The following is an 18,351-nucleotide window of genomic DNA, read 5'->3' as shown; positions in this document are numbered from 1 at the left end:
CCCATGTTTACTGGTCCCTATTGGAGGGTCCAGTGGGAGGGAGGCCCATGTTTACTGGTCCCTATTGGAGGGTCCAGCGGGACAGGGACACCATGGTTGATGTGGAGGACAGTTTCCTTCTGTTGTAAATATGTGATCATCCACCCCTCATCCCAGTAAAACACCCTGACCCGGAGCCTGATCATGGAAAGGGAGGGAGAGGTGAAGGGATTCAAACATGTTCTGAATGGACAGGATGGCTCAGTGGGTCAGACTCTGCCCTGTCACTCCAGCTCACACTGATGGGGTGAGGGTCTCCTCTCTCTGCTGGGACTTCATGAAATGAGGTTTGTGTCCAAACCAATCCCCAGTGAGAATTGGCCAACAGCACAGAACTGCCCTTAATTTGACAATAATCTGTCAGTCTGACTGAGAGAGGCCAAAGCATGGTCAATGTGGGAAATGGGGCCTTACTCCAGGAGAAGACATGCTTCTGGGGTCAAGGGTTCACATCCATCGGTGGGGCAGAGCAGAGGGAGTTCTCCCCTTCATTTCACTGTGTTCCCCCTGGGAGACTGTGGGAAAGAGAGAGCGAGGTGGAGACTGTGAGACCGAGTGAGAGAGGGAGGGAAGCATTTAACTGCTGCACCAGGACTCAAAGTGTTCCAAACTCCAGTAATAACGCCTGTTATAGAGATCAGCTGGAGAATTCCAGAACGATGGAGGGTGGGACAGAGATGAGGAGGCATAGATAGAGAGAGAGAGAGAGAGAGAGAGAAACTTGGGGGGGGGCAGGGGAGGAGAGAGAGAGAGAGAGAGAGGGAAAGAGAGAGAGAGAGAGAGGATAGGGAGGCATGGAGGGAGAGCAAAAAGGGACATTGTGACGGGAGCCATGATTGACTTGGCAGTGTGAGAGAGATAGGGAACAACAGAGATATGGAGGGAGAAAGAGAGAGGCAGACAATGAGGGACAAGTGGAGGGAGAGGGAGGGAGTGAGTTGAAGAGGAAGTGAAAGGTGCTGACGTGGTTTTCTATGGGTGATACCATTTACATACTGAGGATCAGCCAGTGAGACTCTGACAGGCTGCAGCTTTATAAAGCTGAGCCCAGTGAAGGGAGAGTTTATCAGTGACCAGGCACAGGGACAGGAGCAGACACCATGATTTCAGCCATCCAGCTCATCTGGCCTCTGGCATTCTGCATCGCAGGTACAAATCTCTCTCCTTCCACCGTGAATATTTTCCTGCTCTCCATTTCCATCCAATTCGACTGACTTGTGATTGAAGGGAAAATGCTGAAAGCAGAGGAACGGTCACTGTCTCTAACAATATCTCATTTTACAGGCTCTTTGTGTGACAGTTCTTACTTCACTCTGTTTCTCTATTACCCCTCAGGTATCAGTGGGGACATCACCATGACCCAGTCTCCCCCGATGCTGTCAGTGAGCCTGGGCCAGACCGCCACCATCACCTGTACGGCCAGTCAGTCTGTTAGCAGCTATCTGAATTGGTACCAGCAGCGAGAAGGACAGAAACCCACTCTCCTGATCTATTCGGCAACAACTCGATTCACAGGAACATCGGAGCGATTCACCGGCAGTGGATCTGGCACTCAATTCACCCTGACAATCAGCAATGTACAGAATGAGGATGTCGCTGATTATTACTGTCAGCAAGGTTACAGCTCATCCTACACAGTGATACAGAGCCTTACAAAAACCTCAATACACACAGCACCACCTCCTGTACTGACACATCCCACAGTTATATAGAATATATAATAATGGACACACAGCACCACCTCCTGTACTGACACATCCCACAGTTATATAGAATATATAATAATGGGCACACAGTCCCACCTCCTGTACTAACACATCCCACAGTTATATAGAATATATAATAATGGACACACAGTCCCACCTCCTGTACTGACACATCCCACAGTTATATAGAATATATAATAATGCACATCCAGTCCCACCTCCTGTACTGACACATCCCACAGTTATATAGAATATATAATAATGGACACACAGTCCCACCTCCTGTACTGACACATCCCACAGTTATATGGAATATATAATAATGGACACACAGTCCCACCTCCTGTACTGACACATCCCACATTTATATAGAATATATAATAATGGACACAAAGTCCCACCTCCTGTACTGACACATCCCACAGTTATATAGAATAGATAATAATGGACACACAGTCCCACCTCCTGTACTGACACAACCCACAGTTATATATAATATATAATAATGGACACAAAGTCCCACCTCCTGTACTGACACATCCCACAGTAAAATAGAATATATAATAATGGACACAAAGTCCCACCGCCTGTACTGACACATCCCACAGTTATATAGAATATATAATAATGGACACACAGTCCCACCTCCTGTACTGACACATCCCACAGTTATATAGAATATATAATAATGGACACACAGTCCCACCTCCTGTACTGTCACATCCCACAGTTATATATAATATATAATAATGGACACACAGTCCCATCTCCTGTACTGACACATCCCACAGTTATATATAATATATAATAATGGACACACAGTCCCACCTCCTGTACTAACACATCCCACAGTTATATAGAATATATAATAATGGACACACAGTCCCACCTCCTGTACTGACACATCCCACAGTTATATAGAATATATAATAATGGATACACAGTCCCACCTCCTGTACTGACACATCCCACAGTTATATAGAATATATAATAATGGACACACAGTCCCACCTCCTGTACTGACACATCCCACAGTTATATATAATATATAATAATGGACACACAGTCCCACCTCCTGTACTGACACATCCCACAGTTATATAGAATATATAATAATGGACACACAGTCCCACCTGCTGTACTGACACATCCCACAGTTATATAGAATATATAATAATGGACACACAGTCGCACCTCCTGTATGAGTGAGAGACAGAGAGAGGCTGAGAGTGAGTTAAAGGTGAGTGTGAGTGAGAGACAGAGGGTGAGAGTGAGTTAATGGTGAGTGTGAGTGAGAGACAGAGAGAGGGTGAGAGTGAGTTAAAGGTGAGTGTGAGTGAGAGACAGGGAGAGGGTGAGAGTGAGTTAAAGGTGAGTGTGAGTGAGAGACAGGGAGAGGGTGAGAGTGAGTTAAAGGTGAGTGTGAGTGAGAGACAGGGAGAAGGTGAGAGTGACTGAGTGAAGCAGAGAGCAGAGGTTTTTGTACAGCCCCTGCACTGGAAGCTCTCAGTGTGGGTTACGTTCGCTAAAGGAACCAAGCTCAGACTGAGTAAGTAAACCCCAATTCTCCCTTATTAACCCTTTCAATACTGTAACTTTCTCAAACACTAATGCTGAATAGTTGAAGGTGTTAGTGAGGAGCTGCAGTGAATGAAATGGTTCAGTGAACAACACTGTGTATAACAGGGTGCCCAGCTGTATTTCTTTCATTACATTCCCCCCTTTAAGCAGCAAGATATAAATAACCAACTTTTACCCACCGTCTCGAGGAGATCTGGACGTTTGCAGACTGTGCTGACATTGCTGCACCATGGAGTGAAATCACTCACTAGACTCCTGTCAGTCTCAGTGTGACAGACACGGGCAGAGTTTGATATGAGCTCTGGCTCCCTCTCACAGTCTCTGATATAACTGATCACAGCACCAGCACAGTGAGACACCGAGGTCCCACCTCCCCCAGCTTGAACTCTGCTCTCTCCACTCCCTGGTTATCTCTTGGCAAAGTTCTGATGACAAACAGGTAGAGCAGGGCCCACAATCCAGTGGCTTCAGTGTTCCAGGGTTTCGGGGAGACTCTCCGTTTCCCCCGAATGTTTAAATGTCACCCTCTAGACTCCAGGCCTCCCGGAATCTGTTCTCCATCTCTCTCCTGAAGACACTGTCTCTGACTGGGGAACAGCTCCACCCTCCCCAAGTGGGCTCATTCCTCCAAGTGTGAGCTGGGAGGGTGAACATGGTGGGCTATTGGAACGTGAGGCTTTAGCCGTGCCTCAGTGGGTAGCACCAGCCCTCAGAGTCACAATGTTGTGGGTTCAAATCCCACTCCAGAGACTTGAGCACATAATCCAGGCTGAGACTCCAGTGCAGTATTGAGGGAGGGCTGCACTGTAAGAGGAGCCGTCTTTCAGATGAGACAAACTGAGGTCTGCCCTCTCAGGGGGATCTCAAATATCCCACGGGCGCTTTGAGAAGAAGAGCAGGGGTGATCCCCCTGGTTTCCTGGACAATATTTATCCCTCAATCTACATCACTACACATCTGATTATCTGGTCATTGTCAATCTGATATCTGGGATCTTGCTGTGCACAGTTGGTTGTGGAACACTCTGGGACGTTCTGAGGTGGTGATAGGCGCCATTGAAATGCAAGCCTTTCTTTGAAGTTGGAGATTCCTGATGGTGACCCTGTGAGTTGCCATTGACCTCACACTGACCCTGTCTGACCCCCGGACTTTGAGATTAATTGAAGCCTCACCCTTGACGTCACCCCAGTGTTGGCCGGCAAGGTTTGAAATGAAATCTCGAACCTTCTACACCCAAAGCTGTTTTCTCAATACTTAAGAGTAAGAGGATAACTAAGGGACGAGTTGGGCCCATAAAAGACCAAAAAGGTAACCTATGTGAAGAGGGGGAGGATGTGGGTATGGTTCTGAATGAATACTTTGCGTCTGTCTTCACAAAAGAAAGGGAACAATGCAGACATTGTCACTATGGAGGAGGAGTGTGAAATATTGGATGTGATAAACATAGGGAGAGAGGAAGTATGAGGGGGATTAGCATCCTTGAGAATGGATTAACCACCAGGGCCGGGTGAAATGTGCCCCAGGCTGTTATCAGAAACCAGGGAGGAAATTATGGAGGGTCTGACCCTCATTTTCCAATCCTCACTGGATACAGGTGAGGGGCCGGAGGATTGGAGGTCTGATAATGTTGCACCTTTGTTTAAAAAGGGAGCGAGGGATAGACTGAATAATTACAGGCCAGTCATTGTGTGCTCGTTGGTGGTCAAATAATTGGAACCAATTCTGATGGACAGGATAAACTGTCGTTAAGAAAGGCACAGATTAATCTAGGACAGTCAGCATGGATTTGATAAGGGACGGTCATGTCTGACTAATTTGTTCATCTTTTTTGAGGAAGTAACAAGGAGGATTGATGAGGGTAGTGTAGTTGATGTTATCTACATGGATTTTAGCAAGGTTTTTGAGAATGTTCCACATGGCAGACTTGTTAAAAAAATAAAAGCCGATGGGGTCCATGGGAATGGGGCCCATTAGATACAAAATTAGCTCAGGCGCCGGGAACAAAGGTTAATTATTGATGGTGTTTTAGTGACTGGAAGGCTGTTTCCAGTGTGGGTCTGCAGGCCTCAGGCCTCGGTACCCTTCTTTTTGTGTATATATTAATGATTTGGACATAAATGTAGGAGTTGATCAAGGAGTTTACAGGCGACACAAAAATTGGCTACATGGTAGATAACAAGGAGGATTGTTGTAGGCTGCAGGAAGATATCAATGGACTGGTCAGGTGGAAAGAAAAGTGGCAAATGGAATTCAACCCAGAGAAGTGTGAGGTGATGCATTTGGGGAGGTCAAACAAGGCAAAGGAATAAACAATAAATGGGAAGATACTGAGAGGTGTAGAGGAAGTGAGGGACCTTGGGGTGAATCTACAGACTCCTGAAGGTAGCAGAACAGGTCAATAAGGTGGTTAAAAAGGAACATGGAATCCTTTCAATCATTAGCCGAGGTATCGAGCAAGGAGGTTATGCTGGATCTGTCTAAATTATTAGTTAGGCCACAACTTGAGTACAGTGTGCAGTTCTGGTCACCTCATTACAGGAAGGATGTGATTGCATTAGAGAGGGTACAGAGGAGATTTAACCAGGATGTAGCCAGGACAGGAAAATTGCAGCTATGAGGAGAGATTGGATTGGCTGGGGTTGTTCTCCTTGGAACAGAGGAGGCTGAGGGGAGATTTGATTGAGATGTACAAAATTATGAGGGGCTCGGATAGATTGGATGGGACGGGTCTATTTACTTTAGCAGAGAGGTCAGTGACTAGGGGGCATAGATTTAAAGTGATTGGGAGAAAGATTAGATGGGAGATGAGGCTCTGGAACTCATTGCCTGAAAGGGTCACAGAGGCAGGAACCCTCAACCCATTTAAAAGGTGTCTGGATATGAACCTCAAGAGCCTGAACCTGGAGGACTACGGACCAAATGCTGGAAAGTGGGATTCGGCCGGACGGCTCGTGTTTCAGTGGGCACAGACATGATGGGCCGAGTGGCCTCTTTCTGTGCCAGAAACTTTCTATGATTTTATTCTATGACACCCAATCTGAATCCTTTCTGAAGTGGGTTGATCCAAGTGTCCTCCATCATTCTGGGATAAAGTTCTCTCGATGTGTGTGTGATCTGAGGATTGTTAATGCTGAACCTGTTTCCCCCGGACAGACTGATCAATAGTGAGAGCTTCCTGACAGCTTAACAGGGTCTTAGAGGGACACTGAGTGTTTAAGCACTCTTAATATTAACCATTTCCGTGCTGAATTTGTGGAAACCCTCTTTACAAATGTCTAAGTAACAGTCCAATATGATTTAACCAGCTTAACATCAAACCTTTACCTCCTGCCACTCAACTAATTGGAAACACAACTTGCCCCTTTCCCTGGGATCCCATGAGTCTTTAATTTTCTGACCAGTCTGTCATGTGGAACCTTGTCAGAAGTCTTGCTAAAATCCGCAAAGACCACGTCAAACTCGCTCCCCTCATCAACCCTCCTTGTTACCCCCTCAAAAAATTCAAGCAAGTTAGTCAGACACGGCTTTCCCTTAACAAGTCCATGTTGACTGTCCTTGGTTGTATCTTTCTCAAAGATGATTAAAATGTCCCTCAGAATATTTTCCAACAATTAATATTTCCTCTCTCACTATGGCCGGAATTTTCCGACCCCATTGGTGTCAGGCGTCATGGTGAGCAGTGGGAATAATATGGTGAGACAGCCAAAAATCTGAAACTGATGGCTCTCCTGCGGCCAGAGCAGGAGTAGAGGACATCAGGATGGGCCTCCACAGTGTCCAGAAGGCATCCCAGGAATGTGTCACTGAATCGGGGGCTGCACTCTGCTTGGCTTTTGGGGCCATGTCTTCCCCGGAGCAGTCCCGGGCTGCAAGCATTGAGAAGTGTGCGCACGGATGTAGTTTAAATATGGTGTCCAGCTTCTTCAGTGTTGTTGGAGCTGCACTCATCCAGACAAGTGGAGAGCACTCCAATAAATTCCTGACTTGTGCTTTGTAGATGGTGGACAGGCTTTGGAGAGTCAGGAGGTGAGTTACTCGTCACACGATTCCTAGCCTCTGACTTGCTCTTGTAGCCACAGTATTTATATGGCTAGTCCACTTCAGTTTCTGCTCAATGCTAACCCCCAGGATGTTGATAGTGGGGGATTCAGTGATGGTAATGCCATTGAACATAAGGGTCGATGGTTGGATTCTCTCTTGTTGGAGATGGTCATTGCCTGGCACTTGTGTGGCATGTATGTTACTTGCCACTTGTCAGCCCAAGCCTGGATATTGTGCAGGTCTTGCTGCATTTGGACAGGGACTGCTTCAGTATCTGAGGAGTCATGAATGATGCTGAACATTGTGCAATCATCAGCGAACACACCGACTTCTGACCTTATGATGGAAGGAAGGTCATTTATGAAGTAGCTGAAGATGGTTGGGCCGAGGATGCTACCCTGAGGAACTCATGCAGTGATGTCCAGGAGCTGAGATGACTGACCTCCAACAACCACAACCATCTTCCTTTGTGCTAGGTATGACTCCAACCCACAGAGAGTTTTCCCTCTGAATTCTCTTTGACTCCAGTTTTGCTCGGGCTCCTTGACTCCACACTCAGTCACATACGGCCTTGATATCAATGACAGTCGGTCTCTCCTCACCTCGGGAGTTCAGCTCCACTGTCCATGTCTGAATTAAGGCTGTAATGAGGTCAGGAGCTGAGTGACCCTGGCATAACCCAAACTGGGCCTCAGTGAGCAGGTTATTGCTGAGCAAGTGCCATTTGATAGCACAGTTGATGACCCCTTCCATCACTTTACTGATGATGGAGAGTAGACTGATGGGGCGGTAATTGGCCAGGTTGGATTTGTCCTGCTTTTTGTGTACAGGACATACCTGGGCAATTTTCCAGGTGTTGCTGTGTGCCACACAGCAATGTGGTTGGCTCTTAAATGCCCTCTGAAGTGGCCCAGCCCCCACTCAGTTGTTAGAAACTGCGACAAAGTCACTAAAAAGGAATGAAACCGGACGGACCACCCGGCATCTACCTAGGCACCGGAAACAACAACGGCAATCTCAGCCCCATTGACCCTGCAAAGTCCCCCTTGCTAACATCTGGGGGCTAGTGCCAAAATTGGAAGAGCTGTCTCACAGACCAGTCAAGCAACAGCCTGACATAGTCATCCTCACAGAATCATACCTTACAGATAATGTCCCAGACTCCACCATCACCAGCCCCGGGTATGTCCTGTCCCACCGACAGGACAGACCCAGCAGAGGTGGCAACACTGTGGCATGCAGTCAGTGGGGAGTTGCTCTGGGAGTCCTCAAAATCAACTCCGGACCCCATGAAGTCTCATGGCATCAGGTCAAACATGTGGAAGGAAAGCTCCTCCTGATTACCACGTACCACCCTCCCTCAGTTGATGAACCAGTGCTCCTCCATGTTGAACACCACTTGGAGGAAAGACTGAGAGTGGCAAGGGCACAGGGGATGTAAAACAATCTTTCTCCCACCCACCATTGCCCTTTGTGCAAATCTGGGAGAATTCCGCACTATTTATATCCCATCCAATATTTCACAATTCTCCTCCATGAAAACTTCCCACTGCTCTGGCACTGATTTACCTTCAAGTTGCTGTTTCCTGTCCATTTCGGCAAATCGCAGCTTAGTTAAATTGACCTTTCCCTAATTTACAACTTTTACACTTAGTCTAGCTTTATCCTTTTCCATAACTGCTCTAAATCTAACTGAATTATGATCACTATTACCCAGATAATCTCCCACTGATACACCTTCCACCTGCCCAGATTCATTCCCTGAAATTGTCTAAAACTGCCCTTTCTCTTGTTGGGTTTGTTACGTTCAGGCTAAAAGAATTCACCTGGATGGATTATAAGAATTTTACATCATCTATACATTTACACAGATCTGATCCCAGTTAATATTCGGGAAGTTGAAACTCATTATAATGCCAGCGATTAAACTTCCTTCTCTTCTCTTTCAGGCAGTAAGAAGTCACAACCCACACTGACCCTGCTGCCCCCCTCCCCAGAGGAGGTCAAGACCAAGGGCACTGCCACCCTGGTGTGCCTTGCCAATCACTTCTATCCCGATGAGGTGAAGGTGGAGTGGAAGAAGGACGGTGCAGCCATTTCGAACGGGGTTCAGACCAGCAACTACCTGCGAGCTTCGGACAGCACCTACAGCGTCAGCAGCCTGCTGACCCTCTCTGGCTCCGGCTGGGAGTCCAACGCCCGCTTCTCCTGTGTCGTCACCCACGAGAGCCTCCCCTCTCCCCTCAGCAAGAGCATCAGGAGATCAGAATGTGCATAGAGTGTTAGAGACAGTCCACAGAGGAGACACAACTTTAAATAGAACAGGGGTGAGCTGGGAGGGCAAAGGTCATTGTCAGCACTGAATTACAACTCTCTTCCTTCTCAGGACTGGCTCTGAGACACTTCTGAGGGTCAGGGGTTAAGGCCCGTTATTGGTGCAGAGTACAGAGAGCTTTACTCCGTATCTAACCCCGTGCTGTAGCTGTCCTGTAAGTGTTTGATGGGGATTGTGTGGAGGAAGCTTTACTCCGTATCTTACCCGATGCTGTACCTGCCCTGTAAGTGTTTATTGGGGACAGTGTAGAGGGAGCTTTACTCTGTATCTAACGCCGTGCTGTACCTGTCCTGGGAGTGTTGGCTGGGACAGTTTAATCTCGTGATGCTAAGTAAAACCTCTCTAAGATGCTGAAGCCTGTCAGCTGTACAAAAATAATGTGACCCTCCGAAGTGTCTGCTTCAGTAAACCAGACCCCTTCCTGCTCACCCTGAAGTTACAATTTAAGGTTTAGTCACTGTTTAAAGGGACAGGATTCTCATGTTCTTGAGAAAATCTCCACAAGCGTTTTAATAAATATCCATTCTCCCTGTGAATTTCTCCAGCTTCCTCTGGCTGGGCTGTTTATTCAAGTCTTTTTTCTGTAAATGTCAATGTGTAAAAGGTAATAAACATTAAGAATATTCAGTCTCTGTCTGGTCAGTGCTTTGGAAATGTCCCACCTCCCCATCAGCTGATTGGCTGCATTTCAGCAAGTGATTGTTCTGATTGGCTGGTTGGCCTGTCAATCAATGAATCATCGACAGTCAATTTGGTTCAAAGACAATTATCAATCATTTTAAAATGATCAGTTTTATCTCAAATCTCTTGAATTTACAAGATTAAAAACAGAAAAGAAACTGGAAGTTGCTGGGATTAAATCATCACAACCACAATTCCCCAAACCATATTCACGACCTCCCCCGTGACCTTCCCATCTCACGTGGTCTCGCTATTCCCATAGTTTCAATCACAGATAAGACCATCTCTGATCACTTCCTTGTATCACTCCCCACCCACATCCCCCTTCCACAGCACAACCCTACCCCCTTCTGTATCCATCCCTGGAAAAACCTATTCCCCAATTCACTTACAACTGCACTTTCAAATTCCCAACGATCTCGTCTCTGGCCCTCCGATCACCACAACATTTCTGCAGCTACTGATTTACTCAACCTCACCCTCACCTCCACCTTTCATATCCTAGTCCCCAATAAAACCATTCCTCTCCCTCACCCTGGCTCTTCCCCCTGCTACAACCCTCATCTCCACTCACTTAATCCAAGGGAGGCAGACTTGAAACTGGTTTATCCATCACCGCCAGATCTGGCTGGAGCGCTCCAAACACTCCCGGCTCCTCCTCTCATCTGCTAAAACTGTCCCTGCTCCATTACCTCTGGTGTCCCCCAAGGATCGATCCTTGGCCCCTCCTATTTCTCATCTACATGCTGCCCCTCGGACACATCATCCGAAAGCATAGCGTTAGTTTTCACATGTACGCTGAAGACCCCCAGCTCTACCTCACCACCACCTCTCTCAACTCCTCCACTGTTGCTAAATTATCAGACTGCTTATCCCACATCCCGTACTGGATGAACAGGAATTCCTACAATTAAGTATTGGGAAGACTGAAGCCATTGTTTTCAGTCCCCACTCCAAACTCTGTTCTCTAACTCCTGACTCCATCCCTCTCCCCGGTAACAGTCTGAGATTAAACCCGTCTGTTCACAACCTTGGGGTCACATCTGACCCTGAGATGAGCTTCCGACCTCATATTCGTCACATCACTTAGAGCGCCTATTTCCACCTCCATAACATCGCTCGACTTCACCCCAGTCTCAGCTCATCAGCTGCTGAAGCCCTCACCCATGCCTTCGTTACCTCTGGATGTGACTATTCCAATACACTCCTGGCTGCTCTCCCACATTCTACCCTCCGCAATCGTGGGGTCATCCAAAACTCTGCTGCCCGTGTCCTAACTCACAGCGAGTCCCGTTCCCCTGTCACCCCTGTGCTCACTGACCGACATTGGCCCTTCACCTCCGGGTCAAGCAACATCCTGATTTTACAATTCCCATCCTTGTTTTCAATTCCCTCCATGGCCTCACCCCTCCCTATCTCTGGAATCTCCTCCAGCCCTACAACCCTCCGAGATATCTGCGCTCCTCTAATCCTGGCCTCTGGTGGATTCCTAATCAGAATCGCTCCACCATTGGTGGCCCTGCCTTCAGCTGCCTGGGCCCCAAGCTCTGGAATTCCCTCCCTACACCTCTCCCCGTCTCTCCCTCACTTTCCTCCTTTAAGACACTCCTTAAAGTCAACATCTTTGGCCAAGCTTTTGGACGTCTGATCCATTGGCCCAGAACTTCCGATCTCCGGTACCCCGGAGGCACAGGCCAAGATGCACTGGGGAACCCCTCGGAATTCCCTACACACTGACTGCAAGGGAATTATGCAGGAAGTCCGAACTTCCCATGGGCAATTACCCAGCGCCTGGAACCCTCTGAAACTCTGACTTAAAGCCCGGAGACTTCCGATCATTCCGACTTTCTGATTGGAAATGTTACCTGGGAAACGTTAGGAGGATTAAAACCAGTTCTAACTCCTGGATAACTAGACGACTAAAACCCCCAACCCACAAATATACCCGGGACAACCCTAGACAATACCTGACCCCTACCCTCTCGCCCAATTGCCAGTCACCCTACCTCCTCGACCTCTTGCCTGACACCCTACCCCCTCGTCCACTTGGCTGGCAATCTACCCCCTCACTTACTTGCCTGACACTCTACCCCCTCACCCACTTACCTGACACTCTACCCCCTCACCCACTTAACTGACACTCTACCCCCTCACCCACTTACCTAACACTCTACCCCCTCATTCACTTACCTGACACTCTACCCATTCACCCACTTACCTGACACTCTACCCATTCACCCACTTACCTGACACTCTACCCCATCACCCACTTACCTGACACTCTACCCCCTCACCCACTTACCTGACACTCTACCCCCTCACCTTACACACTTAGCTTCTCTCCGTAGCTTCTCGAAGTGTCTTTGGGACATTTAACCTTCCCGGAATACGGCAGTTAGTGCTGTCAAAAGGGGGAGAGACTTAGATTTCCCCCTCTTCCTGCTCTCCGAGGAAGCTCTCGGGGAACAGGTACACTCCACATTTGTTAGGAGTCCCACTTCGGAGTCTGAGTGAGAAATGTGGAGCTCTCGGGAAAGGTAAGTAAAGAGGAGTGGGCTCCGGCTGCCATTTCCCGTGGGCTGGCTAATGATGGGCTATCTGCTATCTGCTGCTCTTGTCCTTCTAGATCGGAGCGGTCGAGGTTTTGGAAGGTGCTGCTCACGGAGCCTTGGTGAGTTTCTGCAGTGCATCTTGTAGATGGTACACACTGCTGCTACTGTGCGTCGGTGTTGGAGGGAGTGAATGTTTGTGGAAGGGGTGCCAATCAAACGGCTGCTTTGTCCGGGATGGAGTCCAGCTTCTTGAGTGTTGTTGGAGTTCCAATCATCCAGGCAAATGGAGAGTCTTCCATCCCACTCCTGATTTCTGCCTTGTAGATTATAAATTCACCCTCTTCCATTGGTTTAGGCTGCGAATCACCTCGTGTGACCCCACCTCTGGAAGGAGAGCCATGTGGGCTAAAGACAAATGTCCATCCCTTGTTTCCTGGGCGGCCAGAGTTTACATTTCACTGTGAACTTTTTAACCATTCCTTCAAACCTGGGGCTGCTGAATCCAGACTCTGAGGCAACGGAAAGTCAGAAAACAATGAGGTGTATTTTCCCACCAGTAACTGCCTCCCTGTAACGTGCCCCAACAGCCTTGACTGCCAAGGGTCTGACCAACAGAAACTCACACTGACCCATTCAATTTAAAATCTGCTGAACAGTAAAATCCATTGATGTTACAGACCAACAACAAACCCTAAACATTAGGAGAATTATCAAAATTTACCAGAAATATAAGTTGTAGTTGGGCATTCACTCTTCACTCGGAACACTAGAGATGTTCCAGCTGGTGGGATCGTGCTGTGCACTCTGTGCTGACTGCTCGGTAAGACCTGAATGAGCTCGGGGAAATCTCAGGGCTGGAGGATACAGTCACAATGTTCATTTCTCTCTCCTTAACCCGGGGCTCATGTTAACAGCACAAAACTGACCCGAGTGAGGACTCAGTTTACACAGAGGAGCAGTCAGGATATCACAGTATACATGACCCTGAATGTAGGTGTGACTGTTACCCAGTACTGTCTGTAGGTGTGTCTCTGAGTGTGGGTGTGTTACCCAGTACTGTCTGTAGGTGTGTGTCTCTGCTTGTGGGTGTGTTACCCAGTACTGTCTGTAGGTGTGTGTCTCTAAATGTGGGTGTGTTACCCAGTACTGTCTGTAGGTGTGTGTCTCTGCTTGTGGGTGTGTTACCCAGTACTGTCTGTAGGTGTGTGTCTCTAAATGTGGGGGTGTTACCCAGTACTGTCTGTAGGTGTGTCTCTGAGTGTGGGCGTGTTGTCCAGTACTCTCTGTAGGTGTGTTTCTGTGAGTGTCGGTGCCTTACCCAGTAGAGTCTGTCGGTGTGGGTCCCTGAGTGTATGTGTGTTACCCAGTACTGTCAGGAGGTATCTAGTCAGAGTGTACATGTGTTATCCAGTACAGGCTGTAGCTGTGTGTCTTTGAGCGTGGGTCTCTTACCCAATACTGCCTGTTGGTGGATGTCTATGAGTGTGGGTGTGTCATGCAGTACTGTCTGTCGGTGTGCTTGTCTGAATGTGGATCTGTTACTCAGTACTGTCTGTAGGTGTGTGTCTCTAAATGTGGGGGTGATACCCAGTACTGTCTGTAGGTGTGTCTCTGAGTGTGGGTGTGTTACCCAGTACCGTCTGAAGGTGTGTCTCTGAGCGTGGGTGTGTTACCCAGTACTGTCTGTAGGTGTGTCTCTGAGTGTAGGTGTGTTACCCAGTAATGTCTGTAGCTGTGTCTCTGAGTGTGGGTGTGTTACCCAGTACTGTCTGTAGGTGTGTCTCTGAGTGTGGGTGTGTTACCCAGTACTGTCTGTAGGTTTGTCATTGAGTTTGGGTGTGTTACCCAGTACTGTCAGTAGGTGTGTGTCTGAGTGTGGGTGTGTTACCCAGTACTGTATGCAGGTGTGTGTCTCTAAATGTGGGTGTGTTACCCAGTACTGTCTGTAGGTGTGTCTCTGAGTGTGGGTGTGTTACCCAGTGCTGTCTGTAGGTGTGTCTCTGAGTGTGGGTGTGTTCCCCAGTACTGTCTGTAGCTGTGTCTCTGAGTGTGGGTGTGTTACCCAGTACTGTCTGTAGGTGTGTCTCTGAGTGTGGGTGTGTTAACCAGTACTGTCTGTAGGTGTGTCTCTGAGTGAAGGTGTGTTGCCCAGTACTGTCTGTAGGTGTGTCTCTGAGTGTGGGTGTGTTACCCAGTACTGTCTGTAGGTTTGTCATTGAGTGTGGGTGTGTTACCCAGTACTGTCAGTAGGTGTGTGTCTGAGTGTGGGTGTGTTACCCAGTACTGTATGCAGGTGTGTGTCTCTAAATGTGGGTGTGTTACCCAGTACTGTCTGTAGGTGTATCTCTGAGTGTGGGTGTGTTACCCAGTGCTGTCTGTAGGTGTGTCTCTGAGTGTGGGTGTGTTACCCAGTACTGTCTGTAGGTGTGTCTCTGAGTGTAGGTGTGTTCCCCAGTACTGTCTGTAGCTGTGTCTCTGAGTGTGGGTGTGTTACCCAGTACTGTCTGTAGGTGTGTCTCTGAGTGTGGGTGTGTTAACCAGTACTGTCTGTAGGTGTGTCTCTGAGTGAAGGTGTGTTGCCCAGTACTGTCTGTAGGTGTGTGTCTCTGCTTGGGGTGTGTTACCCAGTACTGTCTGTTGGTGTGTGTCACTAAATGTGGGGGTTTTACCCAGTACTGTCTTTAGGTGTGTGTCTGTGTGTGGGTGTGTTACCCAGTACTGTCTGTATGTGTGTGTCTCTGAGTGTACCTGTGTTACCCAGTACAGTGTGTAGGCGTGTGTCTCTGAGTGTAGGTGTGCTCCCCAGTATTATCTGTAGGTGTGTCTCTCTGAGTGTGGGTGTGTTACCCACTACTGTCTGTAGGTGTGTGTCTCTGCTTGTGGGTGTGTTACCCAGTACTGTCTGTAGGTGTGTGTCTCTAAATGTGGGTGTGTTACCCAGTAGTGTCTGTAGGTGTGTCATTGAGTGTGGGTGTGTTACCCAGTACTGTCAGTAGGTGTGTGTCTCTAAATGTGGGGGTGTTACCCAGTACTGTCTGGATGTGTGCTAGTTGAGTGTACCTGTGTTACCCAGCACAGTGTTTAGGTGTGTGTCTCTGAGTGTAGGTGTGTTACCAAGTGCTGTCTGTAGGTGTTCTAGTCTAAGTGTGCATGTGTTATCCAGTACTGTCTGTAGGTGTGCATCTCTGTGTGTGGGTGTGTTACCCAATAGTGCCTGTAGGTGTGTGTCTCTGAGTGTGTGTCTCTTACCCAGTAATGTCTGTCTGTGCATGTTTCTGAGTGTCAGTGCTTTACTCCGTACTGCCGGTAGGTGTGTGACTCTGTGTGGGTGTGTCACGCAGTGCTTCCTGTAGGTGTGTGTGTTTGAGTGGCCTGGAACAGACTGAAAGGATTGAAAGGTGCTGAGCACTGAGTGAGTCTGTGTGGACCAGGGTCTGGAACAGACTGAAAGGATTGAAATAACCTCAGCACTGAGTGAGTCTGTGTGGACCAGGGTCTGGAACAGACTGAAAGGATTGAAATAACCTCAGCACTGAGTGAGTCTGTGTGGACCAGGGTCTGGAACAGACTGAAAGGATTGAAAGATGCTGAGCACTGAGTGAGTCTGTGTGGACCAGGGTCTGGAACAGACTGAAAGGATTGAAAGGTGCTGAGCACTGACCATCCAGAAGGATGGCCTCAGGAAATGGGTTAATGATATTCCGATAAGAATCATCATAAAAAGGACAAGGTCGAAGGGTTTGGTGCTGCAGTCAGGAAGGAGGGTCAGGAACGGTCACCCTGGCTCTCGGACCGACAATTCACAGCGGAAGGACCAATCCCGGGGGGGATTGTAATTTATCAGCCCAATCCAAGGGGTATCGGGGCTGAGGGTTTAAAGTAACTTCAAGTGTAACAGCCGAATCCTGGCCGGACGGTGGGGGGAGTGGGGTTTGTGTTTGAATTGAGGAAGGTTTGGGCTGAAACATGGGGTTTTGCCTGTGGTTTCTCAGTGAAGGTTTTTTTAATAAGTCATACCCACATTGCGGTCAATCTCAGTCAGTGCCAAACGTCACCATCGTCCTGGAACCTTGTGGTTATAAGGATCTCACACGCATCCCTGCCTCGTCTGGGCTGTGCTATCGCCTCCTGCTCCAGCTCCTCAACTTCCTCATCCCCATCGGGCTCAGCCCTCTCGACATCCTCCTCATCAGAGGAGACGTGCAGCTCCTCCATCTCTGGTTGTGACAAATCATCCCCCCTTTGGAGCACCAGGTTGTGTCGAGTGCCGGGAATCACAATGATGGGGGCCACCCTCTGGGGAGAGTACTGGAGAGAGCTGCCTGATCAGTCCAGTTGTCGGAAACACATCTTCAACATGCCAATGGTCTGCTCAATCAAGGAGCGTGTTACAGAATGAGCCACATTGTGCCTCTCCTCTGAGACTCTCTGTGGCTGCCTCATTAGCCATGTCTATTGGGGGTCACCTTTGTCACCGATGAGCCAACCCTAAATGCGCTGAGGTCCCTCGAAGATCTCTGGCACGTGCGAGTGACTCAAGATGTCCGAGTCATTGGAGCTCCCTGGGTACCTCACACAAACCAGCATCATCTGCTTCCGGTGATCACAGATCAGCGGCACGTTGAGAGAGTTGAAGCATTTTCTATTGATAAATCTTACTGACTGCTCCCAGGGAGCTCTTAAGGCCACATGTGTGCAGTGGATGGCACCCTGTACCTGTGGGAATGGGAGATTGCTGCAAATCTCACTGCTCTGGCAGCCTGGCTGGCTTCATCCAGGGAGAACCAGATGTAATTGTGTGCCTTACTGAATAGGGCCTCGGTGACCTCTCAGATGCATTTGTGAGCAGATGCTCGAGAAATTCCACAGAGGCTTCCACTGGAGCCCTGGAACAAGCTGCTGGCAAAAATGCTGCGTGTGGCTGTCACCTTTAGAGACACTGGCAATGGACGGCCTCACAATCCCTGCGGCCTCAGATCCTTCCGGAAAATGTGGCAGATGTGAGTCACCACATCTCTTGACAAGCGAAGGCGTCTGCAGCACTGACTCTCGCTCATCTCCAAGTGTGAGAGGTGACTTCGGTACACCCTGGGCCGTGCCAAATGCCTCTGTGGAATGGGTCTGTGAGGCTCAGCGTCTGGGTCTTCATGGGGACCCATTGGCCCATGTTCCTCAGGGCGAGGCACCATCCCTTTGCCCAGCCAGACAGCGACAGGCCCGTCTTCTCCTCCTCCTCATTTGTCTGAGTGTCAGGTGAAAGGCAGCGTCGGCTGCTCCATCTATTCTCCACTCCTGCTCGTCTCTGTGGAAACATTGAACAGATACATGATTGAACAGAACCCAGCAATGGGCACTTTGCATTCACAAGCTGAGGAGTCACTGTCAATCCCATGGATTGCCCTCATTCCAGGCATTC

The 18,351-nt window shown here is 48.6% G+C and overlaps 1 protein-coding gene and 1 gene segment (V, D, J or C); one reads left to right on the top strand and one right to left on the bottom strand.

Moving 5' to 3' along the window:
• Nucleotides 1-18,351, bottom strand: part of LOC144692521 (Ig kappa chain V region Mem5-like) — a 179,919-nt gene that overhangs the window by 108,992 nt on the left and 52,576 nt on the right.
• LOC144692802 (immunoglobulin kappa light chain-like) lies at nucleotides 1,065-9,908 on the top strand. The gene is made up of 4 exons (XM_078561879.1): nucleotides 1,065-1,188; nucleotides 1,375-1,736; nucleotides 3,213-3,294; nucleotides 9,317-9,908. The coding sequence occupies exons 1-4, from the start codon at nucleotides 1,140-1,142 to the stop codon at nucleotides 9,643-9,645; spliced, it is 822 nt and encodes a 273-aa protein (XP_078418005.1). The 5' UTR covers nucleotides 1,065-1,139; the 3' UTR covers nucleotides 9,646-9,908.

The sequence above is a fragment of the Cetorhinus maximus genome, chromosome 17 (assembly GCF_964194155.1).
Source record: "Cetorhinus maximus chromosome 17, sCetMax3.hap1.1, whole genome shotgun sequence".
In the NCBI taxonomy this organism is placed as follows: domain Eukaryota; kingdom Metazoa; phylum Chordata; class Chondrichthyes; order Lamniformes; family Cetorhinidae; genus Cetorhinus; species Cetorhinus maximus.
This window is presented reverse-complemented; position numbering and strand designations above follow the sequence as displayed.